The sequence below is a fragment of the Amborella trichopoda genome, chromosome 12 (assembly GCF_054954075.1).
Source record: "Amborella trichopoda isolate Santa Cruz 75 chromosome 12, AtrichopodaSantaCruz75HAP2 v2.0, whole genome shotgun sequence".
In the NCBI taxonomy this organism is placed as follows: domain Eukaryota; kingdom Viridiplantae; phylum Streptophyta; class Magnoliopsida; order Amborellales; family Amborellaceae; genus Amborella; species Amborella trichopoda.
In genome coordinates, this window is record NC_142347.1 from 34,272,667 (window position 1) to 34,289,247 (window position 16,581).

At 36.4% G+C, this 16,581-nt stretch overlaps 1 protein-coding gene across 3 annotated transcripts; it reads right to left on the bottom strand.

Moving 5' to 3' along the window:
- Window positions 1-267: 267 nt before the first annotated feature.
- LOC18430906 (indole-3-acetaldehyde oxidase) lies at window positions 268-11,517 on the bottom strand. Of its 3 annotated transcripts, none has more exons than XR_016045640.1 (10): window positions 11,151-11,517; window positions 6,754-8,571; window positions 5,871-6,130; window positions 5,274-5,483; window positions 3,900-4,015; window positions 2,715-3,680; window positions 2,264-2,359; window positions 2,060-2,158; window positions 1,286-1,475; window positions 268-725 (listed from the first exon to the last, which is right to left on the bottom strand). XR_016045640.1 is itself a non-coding variant. In XM_006841048.4 (10 exons), exons 1-10 carry the CDS (start codon window positions 11,287-11,289, stop codon window positions 493-495), a joined length of 4,230 nt encoding a protein of 1,409 aa, XP_006841111.1. In that variant the 5' UTR covers window positions 11,290-11,517; the 3' UTR covers window positions 268-492. The 3 variants fall into 3 exon arrangements, 2 of the variants coding, with proteins under 2 accessions (XP_006841111.1, XP_088709534.1); XM_006841048.4 differs by having other exon boundaries at window positions 3,900-4,118; XM_088853408.1 differs by lacking the exon at window positions 6,754-8,571 and having other exon boundaries at window positions 3,900-4,118.
- Window positions 11,518-16,581: the final 5,064 nt, after the last annotated feature.

The following is a 16,581-nucleotide window of genomic DNA, read 5'->3' on the forward strand; positions in this document are numbered from 1 at the left end:
GGACTTGTACTTGGATTAATTTAGCTTGTTTTGGCCAAAGAAGTCAATCTGGGAGGTTCCAGCCAGAGTTAAGCTCAAGCAAAGCCCAAGTCTGTTTTCCCATGCAAGCCAAGCTTGAACATGAAACTATATTGGAGAATGAATCGCATGGAACATATCACTAATTCAAAGTGTACATATTACTCAAAGTGTATTAATGGGATGGTCCTATAATCATATACTATTTCCATGACTTATGACCTATAAGTTGTAGCATCCGGATCCACATAAAAAAGCAGCCCTGTAATATTGAACATTATAATGATATTCACATACTTATAAAAATATAGTGATCGAGCATAGCAGGTGCATACGTGCATGAGCATACACACACACAGTCAATCGCCCCTATACTATCAAACAATATAATTATATTCACATACTTATAAAAATAGAGCGATCAAGTGTTTACATAGCAGGTGCCCACACGTGCGCATACACACACACACAGTTTCATGGGAGATCAACCAGACTTTGCAGATACCTCTCCACATTGTCCAAGCCACAGAGCTGCTTCACCACATCCATTGTTGCAGGAGTGTCCATTCTAAACATGGCCGAAGTTGATGAACATTTTTCATTGGAGCTATTGTTATAGGACCGAAGCTCTTTTCTAGCCTCTTTGATGGCCTCCCTAATAGCACAGTGAACTGAAACTGCCAATAGTAATGGTGGCTCTCCCGATGCTTCAAAACCATTTCATAAATCAAAACACAATTACAATTTGTTGAGGCGAAATTGTTATTAAAGAAAATTGCAAAAGAAGAAAAAAGAAAAGCAAGTAACATATATTAATGAACTGATGTAAGCACCAGCACACGTTTGTATGTGTAACTCTACATATACATATACGACATGCATATATGCATTCATATTTCATAATATGTCCTCTATGTAAAAATATCCCTAGATGCAATTACTAATTCACTACAGGCTCTTGTAAAGAAAGTTGTGGAAATTTCATGAAGGACATAGATCCACTTAAAAAAAATCCAGAAGCTAGAGCTGCTTTATAACATCACAAATTATTTTACAAATACTTCACTTTGAGAATGCTAACTCCCAATTAAAATGAATGGCATCTTTCTACAATAATCCTTCCCTCTACTTGTGAGTATGAAAGAGAACATGAAAAGTAGCTTATTAATTTTCTTTTAACAGAAATATACAGAAACCAAAGCTCATACTGAGTTACTGAAAAATGCAGTTGAATTTGTTAAAAATCTGAGTTCATAAAATGACTGACCCTTGGATGAGAGGACACGGTTTTCGTGGTGACCACTGCTCAGTATCTCAATGTTAAATTGTTTGGGTATGGTGTCAACATTTGGGATCTTATATGTCCATGTCCCATCAGATGTAACCATTCCATCAGAGTTCACAACATGCTCTTCGAGAACGAAGAACCCAATTCCTTGGACGAAAGCTCCTTCAATCTATAAAATAAAACATCATGACATTTACCTTTAGGAACATGTAGTGACTTGTATGGAAAGAGAAAAATACCTTTAGCAACATGCAGTGATTAGTATGGATATCAGGAACAATTCCTCAGACTGACACACATACCACAGAGAGAGAGAGAGAGAGAGAGAGAGAGAGAGCAAAACTTCGCTTGAAAACAAGAACAATGTTTAAAGATCAACGATACTAAGTAGAACATGAATGTAGGGAAGATGCACATGAAAACATCCATAAGAACATGATCCACATATGAAATATGTACACAAAATTGTTACATGTATAAAAATTCATGCCTTGAAGCTTCCTATAGTATTTTAATATCACCCCATCCATTAGATATGTCAAAAGGGTGCAGGAGTAGAGTTTGCCCTCTGCTCAAAGCGATAGACTTTGAACAGAGGAAGACACACCCCAGCCATCCCCTTTTGAAGTCATACAATTGGGTGACATTGAAGAACTGTATGAATACAGTGCACTCAATGTAGATAAACCCTCTTTGAGAGTGAGTGTGCATGAGAGTGCATGCATGCAGCACATGTATAATTAGTAGGACAACCTGTCCAAGATCCACGGCAGGGTTCAGGCTCTTCCCACAGTCATAGATGATATCAGTTTGTAAAATCGTTGTAGCTCCAGTAAGCAGGTTTATCTCAACCTGCATTGCATTCGTTTCATATGATTAGCCATAATGTCTAGCCTTAAAAGGTCATAAAGTAGACCAAGGTTAACACCCAAGAAAGATTAGGACAAGCATATATACCTCACTTGCAGCTGCACCAAAATTTAAATATTGTTTTGAACTTGAATCAGGAACCCAATATACACTAGCAGACATGTTCACTGATTCTAGATATGCCTGTAAATTGGACACAGAAAGAAGTTACCACGCTGATTTCGATCCCCTATTCTTAAGACAAAGTGATTTTCTTGTGGAAGGAGATGTAATTATGAAAACAATTACATAATGAGAAGCAAATACTCATGAAAGGTTAACAGATTGTTGAAATAAGCAACCAAATTCCCATGATCTGAAACAAAATACCTGGCACTATGTATCACTTGCTTGGTCTCCTTAATTTTATTTCTAATTCTTCTATATTCTCAACGCATGTCATTATCATTACATATCTAGTTATAAATTAGTACTTATTTTGCATGAAATACAATTCAAAGAACCATTGACAACGACAATTTGAATTTTTTTCTCTCACCTGACTAACCAGAGCATCCCATGAAACTCCATTTGTTTTCTCCATCATATTCAATTTCACTGGTGAAAGTCTCTCAACCAAAACATCACAAGCAACCCTCGCTGCCTCACAACTGGACTCTGATGTGGTGCTCCCTCCTGTCAACCCACTTTGTGCCATACTTATTGTATCAATTTGGACAATCCTTACCCTCTCCATAAGTTCTTCTTTTCCTTCCTCCCATAACCGACCCAGGGCAAATGCAGTCATTTGCTTCACTTTGGTCCAAAGTCCCTGTCCCAACTCAATACCTCCAACCTCAACAACTATTGAACCATCGTTTAAAATGCTCACTTTACCCGGTGTTGGTCTCACAGTTACTTCATAAGTAATGGGCACAAGAGACATTCCCCTTTTTCTCCATCTATTTATATTGTTAAACTCTCGAATTTCTTCGGGTTTCTTGTTAAGCCTCAAAGATGAATCCAACTTCTCCAAAGTCAAAGGTAAAGTGTAACCAAAATTGTCACCTGCACTGGCTCCATAGAACAACTTGAGGCTCTCAAAATTATGTAGGTTCTTTTTTCGAATGGAGTTAGCATCCATAGAGAGAATTGACGCCACATGTTCAATGATGGTTTCGGCTAAGAAGGTTCCTTGAACTTCTCCAGGTGCTCTCATGGCTGATTTGCTTGGAAAATTGGTTTTGCAAAGCTTAATGTTCAAAGAAAGGCACCCATAATTATATTTTTTTAGTGAAGTGACAAAAGTATGGCTGAGGAGGGGGCTAAAATCAATAGAATATCCAGCATCAAGAAAACAATCTACATGTAGGGCAGTGATTTTCCCATTGGCTTTGAATCCAACGGTGTAGACTATCTTCATTGGGTGCCGGCCTCCAGTTATTATCATATCTGTCTGGCGATCAAGATACATGCGCACTGGGCGGCGTAATTTGTATGCTGCAATTGCACACGCAGCTGCGACCTAAATAAAGAGAAACAATTCTTTTTCTTATAGACTCATAATGTAATATGTTTCCTTAATAGAATAGGATACCAGGTTCAAATTATATATTAAGGGGATTTTTGTGACTTTCTAAAATTCATGAGTGCATGAGTTGCATTGGTTACCAATGCTAAATGATTATTCCTAATCTTCATTAAAAACCAATTTCTTTGCAATTAAGATTTAGTGAATACTCACCTGAATTGCTCTCAAGGCCTTCCCACCGAAACCCCCTCCCACTCTTCTTGTAATGATACGTACATTATGCTGTGGAATGCCAAGGAATTTGGCAATTGCAACCTGGGCATACTCATCTAATTGACATGAAACATAAACTGTTATGCAATTATCTTCATCAGGAATAGCTAGAGCTGTCTGTGTTTCCATATAAAAATAGTATTGTGATCCTGTTTCAACCTGTAGATCACCAGGAAAATCGGTAAACCACACACCTACCCACATAAAAAATACACGTGTACTCATACATGCATACACAAGCATGCAAAAACACATCAAACACTCACCATAAATATATACATTCATCCGTATTACATACATAGACACAATCTTTCCCACATATAGACACATATAAGCACACACTCAAACATACATAACATAGATGCATACATGAATATGTATATGTTCATATTACATATATCCATACATGCATGCATGCATTCATACATCTACATTTGTGCGTGTGCATGTCTTTGTTATGGTTTAGATGTAGGTATGCGCAATGTGGTTGGACTCAGCCTGGCTGGCCACATCCTGTGCCCTACCCATCCGCTTATTCAGGCTGGGCCCATCCTGGCACGGTTAGTGTCAGGCCTGAACCCGGCCCTAACTTTTAATGCTGGTCTAGATTTTGGTCTAGTTAGACCGTCAATTTTAGATTCTGGTTCTTTCTAGAGCCAAACCCAATCAGTAATATTTTTATTTTTAAGAGACAATTACATATTAATATATATAATATAATAATTATAAGTTCAACATTAATCAAGCGATTGCCTAGTTGTCTAGCACTAATGATATTAGAACTTGGTTTTGCCCAGGATTACAACCTACTAAATAACCAGAACATCCTTAAAAGCTTATATTTTAAGAGTGTCTAAATTTTCTTATAATTGGGCCTGGCTGAGGCTTTAACTCTCAGGCTCAAGCCCAGCCAGATTAACAATCAGGCGTCGATCAAAGGTCTAGCCTGGCCTAGCTGGCCAGAATTTCAGGCCAGAAGTCATCCTGAGTTAGCCAACTCAGTTGGCCCAAGCAAAACTTTAGTTGGTATATACAGTACGTCTACATGTACATATATCTATAGGGATATACAAGAAACCAATGGACAATGAAAGACAATAGTCCACTGCAGTTATCAATCAAGGGACAGTCGTACAGGAAGATCAGGACCAACAATTCAGTTCATATGCTGTCATGGAGGATCTCACTATCTCTCTATCATTCATTTGGATGGTGATAAGCCCAGTGAACTATGATTTTCAAAGTCCATTGAATCATATTACACCGTCCCTTTGTCCATACAAATACATACACACATAAAATGAGAGGAGACACCTTTGAAGAAATTATCTTGTGATCTGCTTCAGCCATCCCTTTTGAAAAGTCCCCCACTTGCTTTGGAGTGAGAACTGGGGGGATCTCGAAAAAGCTAGACCTTTCAACTGCCTCTTCTATGGATAGAATAGGTGGCTCCATATCTTTTGTATCATAGTGCACCTTCACTTGATCAGCACCAATTTTAGCACATCTCCATGTCTCCGCTATCTAAAAATTAAAGGTCAGTTAAATAAAATCATATAAAACCACTTTCTTAGAAGATCAACAAAAGAGTAAGTCATCCTATCACAAAACCAAGGCCTAACAGAATATTTTTACGGTTGACAAATTACAGAAACTATAATATAATGCAATGGAGAATGAAAACCATTATCCCCCAGGGATATCAGCTTCCAATCAAATAATAGGTGGCAATGGAACATTGGATCCTCTGTTGTGGTCATGTCCTGTTCTTGTGGATCCCAATATCCCCCTCTTTGTCCGTCATTTCATTGGACAATGACAACTTCATTGGACTATTTCCATGGTACATTTGATTAAAGTACTCTCCTTATAAGTAAATAAAATGAAATAAATAGAAAAAATATAAATTACCAAAACTCCAAGTGGTTGGCCAGCAAACTCAGTAAGACCATCGGCAAACACCGGTTCGTCTCCAAATTGCGTTCCAACGCTTATATTTTCACCTCCTTTTGGTATATCTTTAACTGAAACAAAGGAAATTACTCTTGGAGAAGTTAACACAGAATCAACCTCAATATGTTTTATGCGTGCGAAAGGTTTTCTGCTATATACAAATGCTCCGTGAAGGCAGTCCTTTGGGGAAGGGATGTCATCAACATATACAGCTTCACCTGCATATTTCCATTTAGCATAGAGTCAATGATTTTTGCAGATTACCAGAAATTTAGGATTCCAGATTGGGCTGTGTAATGGCCAGCATTGAGCCCTTTGACCACCATATCATGACAAAAAATTCTATTAAAAGGAAAAAAAAAAGAAAAAAAGAACAAGATTCTATGGTCAGTTTTCTGAAAGTTACAGCCACCTGAATTGCCCCTTCCTACCAAAAGTTCTCACTATTATTTTGGGGCAAGTGAGGTGAAGATTGAATCTAACCATAGATTGTGTTCCTTACCACCCTAACCACTGATCCACGATGTCAAACCGCTATTACCCAATTTTCTTTCCCATATCTTTGATTAGGACACATATTCATTTTTAATACATTGGAACATTAGATTTCACTAATCTCAAAATAACAAGTGATGCCTAGTTTCCAAAATTGAGACGACAGTTTTTAGTCTATCCGTTAGTTGTATCAGAAGTACCTGTACATGCTCACTCTAGCGCTTCATCAGTGATACCAGTAATAGGCCTAGGTCCCTTAGAGAAAAGGACCCAAATTCTATGCTGCTACCACTCTCTCTCTCTCTCTCTCTCTCTCTCTTCCCATTGCAAAGGAGCCGAAAATTACCAGAAGCCTGAAGCTCAGCTGCAACTTTCTTAGCAGGATAACCGACAGGATGATAGTCATTATGGATTTCCACCAATTGTTTTGAGATTAGAACTGATGTTGGTTTCTTCTCATCACCATTGCGGCCAGAGAACCCATTATCAGATGAATTAATTCTAGAAGCAGAATTAACATGGCCATTAATGGAGTTTTTCTCATTATTAGGTCCTTCTACACATAATCTTTTATTGGATCTTGCAAAATTCTCAAAGAGTGGAGAGAGAAAATCAAAAAGAAAACCAACAGCCAAACTGGACCTGTAGTCAGCCTTTGGGGTTGCTTCTTTAGAAACCACAGATAATCTAAGAATTTGGATGGCCTCTAACAAAACAGTGGGAGAAACTGATTTTCCTTTCAAATACTCTTCGGCCTTCTTTGCTCTTATAGCACGTTTAGTCCCATAAGCTCCAAATGCCAAACTAAGATGACCCAAAACAAGCTCTCCTGTGAATTCATCAGCCATGACCTCAGCAAAGAATGCAGCATTTACATAGGCCAATGCACCTCCCATAGGGTACGGAGCAGCCCTGTAAGTCTCAAAGAACAATTCAGTCATACTCTTTGGCTCACCTGAACAAATAGTCTCAGAGACAGGGTATACTTCAGTTTGATCTTCAGTCTTAGAGAGGGAATGGGTTCGATTCCAGCTTGGTATTCGAACACTTACGAGCAAAGTTTGAGGATCACATGGTGGTCGCTCAAGGAATTCCTCCAAAGTTAGAAAGCGAGTCTCTGTTGGAGTTTGAATTTTTATAGATGAACTAGCTCCGAGGAGAATGGTGACTATATCTGATGGGAACTCATTCCTCTGAGCCATGATCAGGTTACCACCCAAACTCGCCATGTTTTGGATGAAATTTGACGCAACCATGTTTAAGTGTTTCACAATTTTCTTGAAAACCAAGTTGGGTTCTACGCTAGTTGAAATCTCTTCTTCCATAGCTTCAATTACCTTAGAAATTGTCACACATGCCCCTATTTCTATCCCTTCTGTGTCTCTCTTAATTATCAAAAGCTCGGGTATATGTCTTATATCAATATACTTCTGATAATTCTCCTGGTTTTTGTAAAAGCCAGCACTGGTATTACCTGCAACAAGCTTCACTCTCTTTCCATTCTCAACTTCTTCTGATCTCATAATATTCATAAGCTCTTCAACACTAGAAGGTGTGATCCAATATCCATGTTCTACTTCATCCCATCCATTCTTATACACAAGATTCAGTTTTCTCTCTGAAGATTCATCACTTGGAATGATTTCATTCTTGAGGAATTCAGGAAAAGTACAAACACTATATGGATCATAAGGAGGCAATTTGCATATGTTTAAAGTCTCTCCTTTTTTGCAAAAGGAATTTAAGCCAAGATCCTCCATTTCTACATCTCGGCAAAAGCTCTTACAAGTATCAATAATGGGTCTATAACCAGTGCACCTACATAAGTTTCCAGCTATGGCTCTCTCAGCTTCAGAGACTGTTAGTTTAGAAAACCCTGCTGGCGGTTCAGGCCTAGAGCTTTTATTGGCTTTGGAAAGAGAAGAGTACAGAGAAATACACATTCCAGGGGTGCAAAAGCCGCACTGAGAAGCATGGAATCCTGCAATTCTCTGGTGAATTGAGTGGAAACCATCTCTCTGGTTTCCAAGACCTTCACTTGTAGTGACTGAACAATGATTTAGACTACACAAAAGTGTGAGGCATGAGCTCACAGTAAACTCTTCTATGTCTTTGGTTGTGGGATCATACTTCGAAATGAGCACAACACAAGCTCCACAGCCACCTACAACAAACAAAATGGTGTAAACAGGTAACTTCTTTTATTACATGAATTATCTTTACAATATGGATGCAGTTTTGATGCATCAGACACCTCTATTCAACTGCTTCCACCCTTCAAAATTACTAAGGTTCAATAATCTCGAACATGGTGATCACGAATATAAAGGAAAAAAAAAAAAAAGACTTTTGAAATTCAAAAACGACATTTTTTGAGATTGTTTTTGCACTGTTCATTTACATGTTCATAGAGGCAACCATTTTCATTGTAAATGGACAATGTGTGAGGGAACACAGTTCAAATACTCAGGATTACGATATTACATTTTCCCCTGATGCATCAAATACTTTCTTTTACAAATTTGACGTGACTCTATTTCATGAATCAACTTCTTTTCCAGCTATTGGCAAAAGCTTGAGTATTGTTATAGGTTATTATTACCCATTAAGAGTTTCTATTTTTGTGACTGCCACAAAAGCAGGGGAGGATAAGAATCAGATATTGCAACCATAATGTGCAAATGGCGCCTAATATATTATGGGTGCGGTTTGTATAGAACCAAGGCTCTAAACAATCAAAGTAAAGCACACCTTCAAATAGTGTCGAGAAATGTGGTTTCAATATTGGAAATCTCTGTGATAGCCTTAAAAATATCTATATTCATCTCTAATTATAAAATTTAAAGCTTTAAAAATAATGTAGATCGAGCAGATCTATGAAAAGTTCAAAATCTTAAAAATTGACGTTAAAAAAATGTATTACAAGATGCACTATTTCCAAAACTTGAAATCCATTTTTTTCTCATGTCCATGCATCTTGATGTCGAAATGATCTATTTGACGATATTTGGGCATCAAAACAACCTCTTTTAGTGAAGTTTTTGAGGTGGGCTCTAATTTGATTGTTTAGAGCCTCAGCTCTAAATAAACTTTTCCCATCTCTTATTCTAAATTCACATAAATAATTTCTTAAAAACAAAGTTTTGTATTAAAAACGATCAGGTTAGTGGATGGATACCTCAGCATAATGTCCCGCCCTTCCTTCCCACCATTATCATCTCAAAAAAAAAAGAAAAGTTATAAAAAAGGTTACATACTACTCATATTACTTTCAGGGGTGCAGTTGGCATACGGATGCATCCGTAGCTATAGAGGTAAGGTGCGCCTTCAAATTTTATCATGGCATATAATTTGATGTAAAATGTTCTTAGGTTTTATCTTAAAATCTATTTTTATACCTAATTATAAAATTTTAAATTTAAAAAATAGTTAAAATCAAGTAGATCTATAATCATATGAAAATCTTGAAAATGGACGATGTAGATAACATGTTGTAAAATGCACTATTTCTGAGACTTAAAATCTTTTGATTTTCATAGTTATCGAGATGATCTTTTTCAACATTAAAACTACCTTTTCCGATGGATTTTTGTGGTGCATCCGTAGCTCTACATTATAAGGTTGCAACCTTATGTAATTTTTTCCTACTTTCAGTTTAAAAATAGGCAATTGAGGAGCATTATCCAATCAGGCCCATGTCTTAAACCCACATATATAAAAAGCCTTGTTTTTAGTTTTCTATTGTAAAAAAAATATACTCATATTACTTTCAGTTTGAAAATAGGCAATTGAGGAGCATTATGCCATCAGGCCTTTTTCTTAAGAATGAATATATATATATATATATATATATATATATATATATATATATATATATATATATATATATATATATATATATATGCCAGATGGCTTTGTTTATACGGCATGTGCAGGGTATATATAGCCCAGATGGCTTTGCTCACGCGGCATGTGGAGGGTTAAACCTGATTTATAAACATAAATCTCATTTTGATAGTATTTAATCTAGCATGCAAACGTAATATATGGTCCAGCCCGTACACCAGATGAGGTGGTCAAGGCCCAAAGGATTAAATTTATTTAATGAGAAATGATCTTATAGGATTTTCCTTCACCGATATGTGTAGGATCTCAAAGGAACCGTTAAATTTGATACAGATCTATAGAAAAGTCAAGTCTTACACCCATATGATAACTTTTTTAGAGATCCATACTACCTTTTATTGGTGAGTGGGGGAGGGTCCTATAAGATCATTGCTCTTATTTAATACTAAATATATTTAAATATACATATTTAAATATATATTTTAGAGTTTGCTAATCTAAGCCACTATCATCCTCAATGTGCATTTTTTTTTTCTTTTTGAAAAATAAACATCGTGTTTTTTGAATTTTTTCCACTATCCATCTCAGCTTTTAGTGGAGGCACTATTTTTTAGATATCTATCTCAGAGATGGACCTTTAATTTCACCCTGTGAGAATCTGAAAACGAAAACAAAAGACAACATTTCCTACTCCCAAAACCCTAAATTTATTCACTCAGAGAGAACAACAAATTTGGAGGGTAACCAGTAACATGAGAGAAAGAGAGAGAGAGCAATAAAATTTGGAGGGTAAGCAGTAACATGTGAAGAACTTGAAGTTCAGAATAATCACTACCATTTCACAGAAAAAAAAAGAAGAAGAAAATGCCAATCTTTTTTTTTAAAACAAGAAAATACCTTCTCCACATCCTAATTTGGCTCCTTTGTATGGGGTTCGGGTGCGAAGAAATTCGAGCAAAGTGGTTGCAGGGTCGATGTTCGAGAGCTCTATCTTCTCTCCATTTACACCAAATACCAGCTTCTGCTGCTGCTTCATCCTCTCTCTATCTATCTCTTACAGTCTCTGCATATAGGATTGATTTCATGGCTGATGGGTTGTCTCTACAATGAAATTTAAAGTGGCGATGCAGGGGTAGTGAATAGGAATCATAGACGTCATTGGTGTCGTCAAATTTTGAAAGTTTTTTCATTTATCCGCTGCAACACTAAGCAAAGTCTTTCCTCGTGCCATTTTCATTTCACAACAAAGTTCCCTTGGTCTTGTAGGTATGATTTTTAAGTAGTAGTTCTTGTAGGGCTGCACCTTTGCCAAAATAAGTAAAGCTTCACCTTCTACCTCATCGAAAATTGTAATTCAAGTGTTCGAAAAACCTTTAAATCGATCCTCTCAATTTGAACTGTAAAAAAAATTAAGATATCAAATTCCAAAATATTGTATATTTCAATAAATCATCTATATGTCCATTTTATCTTAAAAATAAGTGTTCACAGATCCACAAGATTTGTGCCATTTTTTTAGTTTTAAATTTTATAATCGGTATTAAAAATTGAATTTAGAGCCATCTTAGAGATTTTCGATGCGAAGAGTACTTTTCGATGAGTATTTGAGCTGAGGCTTTATTTTGTTTTCATAAAGCCTAGGCCCTATAGAAACTGAACGCCTTTTATCTTTTTACTTTTTTTAATTTGTTTGTTGAGAGGTGGAGTTCGAAGCTCGCGAGTGCTAATCGGAGAAGTGACCGTTGATGTAAACTTTTATTAGGAGGCATATAGTGGTCCTACTGACCAAATTGTACATTTCATCTGATCCGACAAGCAAAGCCATTAAAAGGGATTCCCAGTCAAAATCAAAGCAGATGGACTGATTTTGTGGTCTGGAAATCTTCGTAATCAAATTTAAAGAAGTCAAAATCAAAGCAGATGGATTGATTTTATGCTTTTGAAATCTGAGGGTTTCCTAATCAATCCTAGATAAGGTTATCCATTGAATTGATAATCGCAAGCCGATTTTGGAGCATGAATTGATTTAGAGCATTTATTGAATGTGGAATCATATCTTTTAAGAAAAGTCATATTGGGGATGAATAAAGAGGATTTGAGGGTCCTCGAATCAAACAAATCTCCTTGACATTGTCTTTTGGTCGGTGTACCAAATGAAAATTTAAGTATTTACTTCGTCAAAAACAACCTTAAGTCTTTTTCTAAAGAAACATGGATTTATTATTTAAAGTTTCAACTATTTCTTTTGTTCTACTTTTAAGAAGGCTATTGATAGCAACTTAGAAATAAGTGGAGGTGCAATTTCTAATGAGAAAGGTTTCTATACTTCTTTTACTGTATAGAAGATATATGTTCTTCCCCTATTCACCTGTCTAATTTAGATCAAGTGAGCAACTGACAGTTTGATTTAAATTCGATACCTCAGTGTATGTTATTTTTAGTTTCAAATTCGATGCCTTAGAGTAGTATTTTTTTTTTTTTTTTACAAATTATATGAATATGAAATTTCGCACGTACCACACGTAAAAATAAAATTAAAAAGAATTTTTCAATAAAATATAATGACCAAACTACCCCTTGAAACTTTTAGGGCTATTTTGGTCATTTATTTTATTGAGAATATTTTTTGATATTCTTTACTGGTGCGACTTTAAGAGAGGAGTGAACGCCCAAAATTTAATATCAAAATAGTTTGTAAAACAAAAATTAAAAATAAAATAGTGTAGAGATGTGATATTATGATTGGGGCCATCTCAACTGTCCATTCAGAATGGACGGTTGGATAAAGGGAAATATATGTTTTAGGAAAAATTTCTCTATACCCCTAATTTTTAGCACCCATTTCTCAAGAGACCTTAGGATTCAAAATATTTCTTGCTTAATAAGGTCTCTATTTTTTCTATCATCCATCCCCCTTAGACCACCCTTTTGACCATGTACTATTAACCCAAACAACGAGAAAATGACGTCCTTTTAACTAACCATTTTCTTCTATCTTAACCTTCCCTCTCTCTTTCAAAACACCATCTCTCTCTCTTTCTCAAAACACCGTCTGTCTCTCTCTCTCTCTCTCTCTAATTTTTCCTATCATGCATCTTTCCACCGAGAAGGGCATCACAAAAGTCCAAAAAAGAGAGAACCTTCCTCTTGGGACTCAATTGTGAAATCCCTCTCCTTCATTATCTTCTTTCTCCCTCGAAAGCCTTCTTTTCATTTTTCTCTCAAGCCATTGGGGAGTTAACAATAAAAAAAATTTTGCTGATTTTCCAAGGTTTTCTTTCTGCAAAATTTATGTTCATTCAGTAAGGATTCAATCTAAGCTTTGGCCATTTGCAGATTGTTATTGAGTCCATTTAATAGGTCTAATCTTCAACATTAACTGGAAAATTAGAAAGCTTGTCCGTTCCAGTGAAATTCCCATCGCTTATTCGTTTCTCTAACAAAAGTATTAGATATTTAAGAAGAAACACAATATGCAGCTGAGTTTCTTAGTCCTCCCGGAGTTTCTGCCTTGTTAGTGTTGAAAATCATCTGTCATTTTTATTCTCTGTGTAGAGATGGGGTTTAGAAGGAAAGAGACATATTTTTACGTAGAGTTGGGATTTGGAGAGAAAAAGAGGTAGTTTTGAGAGAGAGATGAAAAACTTAATGGAGAAAAAAATATCGGTTAAAAGGGTGTCATTTCTTTTATTGTTTAAATCAATAGTATATGGTCAAAAAAATCCGGGATTAGAGGATAGAAAATATCAAGACCTTATGCCGTTAAAAATATTTATAATCTTTGGGACAAAAGTGGGGGGTAAGGAGAAATTTTCTTTAAGTTTTATGCTGCGAAATTGCCAAGGCAATTTGATTTCCTGGGTAATTGTAGGCTTCCTTTGTTTGATTTGGGGCAAAGTTCAATAATAGAGGAAAGTTAGATGCCTGACTTTCCCTAAATCAATAAAACCCACATCACATGGTCCTCGTGGCTGCAGGTTTCTATGAAATTATCTAGGGGTATACCCCATCTTTCTCTATAAACCCCATCCTCTCTCTTTTAGATATTATTACTATTATTATTTTTTACACATTTACATATTTAAGGGTTAGGGTTTATAGGTTTTAGGGTTTACAAAATCAGTTGTAATTCTTGATGCTAGGATTTGAGATAAATATTGGACAAGTGAATTTGAGCTGAAAAATGGGTTCTAGAAAAGGAAAGACCCATGCATGGGAAACCACCAAAGAGATTGAATATGAGAGATATACTTCATGGGTTCTACAAAAGAAAAGACCCATCTAAGGAAAACCACCAAAGAGACTATGAGCATGAGAGAGAGAGATTTCAATGGGTTAAAAAAGAAAAAAAAAAAGGACCCATCTAAGGAAAACCACCAAAGAGACCATGAGTATGACAGAGAGAGAGAGATTTTCACGTTACCAAACAAGCAAATTATTAGCACCGAATAATCAAAATATGGTTATCTAAAAGGGGTTCCTACTTTCTGGCCATCAATTTGTGTACCACATATGAACATAATAGGGGTTCCTAATTTACTTTCTGGCTACCATTTATTGTGTACCAAAAAGGATGTGTCATCGAGAACCGGGTGAGTTCTATGATCTCCTTAGTATGAGTGGACGAGATCCTAATGGTAAAAAATGACAAGGAAATATTAATCCAACTAAAGAGTGGTTGTTCTCCAATTTCGATGTGAAAGACATTGGCAAGTGCATCATGTGTAGATGTCCTGATCAAGCAGAATCATTATGAGATACTCCTTAAGTTTGTCTTAATTAACTTACATCAAGAAAAACTTAAAAAGATTTAGAATGCATGATGTTGGGCCACTTGATACTCCCGTCAAACGTGTCCTTAGTCTATATCTTTGTCCATAGATGGAGATTGATAAAAAAGATAATTTTGCGTACCACATGTGAACATAATAGGCAATCTTATGGATGCTATGTTGTGTTCATGACAAGATGTTCTACATGGCTCGTCGAGTCGCTACTAGAACAATCCAAGTCCGGAACTACTCATAGATCTTTTTTAGAAATGATCGCCACCACGCGGATAAAGTAAGTCTAGTTAGAATAGTGATATGGACTATTGAGCGTTAACATCAGGAAACGTCTCCACTTTGAGAATGAGAGCAATTTTTTAGTGCAACAAGTCAGATGACATAGTTGGTATGTCCAATATATATACAAAGTACATGGATTGATGTGTAGCATTGTAGGAGAGTGTATGGCTCACGAGGTACCTGCAAAGCTAGGGATCATGGTGAGTGCTGGAGAGACTATGAATGTGTTTTGGTAACAACACGGTGGCAAAAACTTTCGCAAAGATCTCAAGCATCAAGACATAACAAGAAGATACTGGGTATAATTATGTGTAAGGTAACATTGATGATATTGTTATCCCACGATCAACCCATGACTGAGCCTATAGCTTGAAAAAGGTATAAGGCTCGTGTCAAGGGATGAAGACTCGGGAGTTCCTGGTTGGTTTTTTGTACTATGGATTCTTTCAGTACATGAAAGTTGTTTTTCTTTTACCATTTATGTAAGTGATTTATGGTATTATAATTTGTTCACGACGCACATGATATGATTGTACATTTACACTTTTTGGTAGAGAAAATAATTTGATAGCAAAGTACGTTGACTTATGTTTGCTTGACTTATTGATAGCTTGGCATGCTTGTGGACTAGTTCTTAGATTAACTTAGCTTATTTTGGCCAAGCAAGTTAATCTGGGAGGGAGGTTCTACTAGAGTTAAGCTCAAGCAAAGCCCAAGCTAGTACGTTTTCCCAGGCAAGCCGAGCATGAACATGAAATTATACAAGAGAATGAATCGCACGAAATATATTGTTGTTAAGGAAAATTGTGTTTCCAAATATTTACAAATTAAGGGCCCTTTCTTTTTTTTAGAAGAGTTAAAAATAATTGTCCTAATGGTATCGAGCTATACAGTCAAGTGTGTCCTCCCAGGCGGTACTGGATACATCCCTGAAGGATTCAAATAGGAATAAAAGAGGGTAAAGGTTCCACAAAAATGACAAATGGCTAAGGCAGCCCTAGGTTGTTAGATTGGGCTCGCTCCTTGGCTAAAAACGTCTTCTTCCGAGTTGGCTTCTCGAAATACATGGCGTGAAATACCCCACGACAGGTGTGAAATATCATCAAAGATGTCATCTAGACGCCAAGGGCAAGGAGATAAACCGGAGGTCCACGAGATAAATCTCCTTCGACCACCAAATAGGAGCCCCAAGTGCCATCGGAATTTTGCAATCCTTTCAGCAGGGCATGTGCTTCAGCCAGAGTAAAAAAGTTAATCCG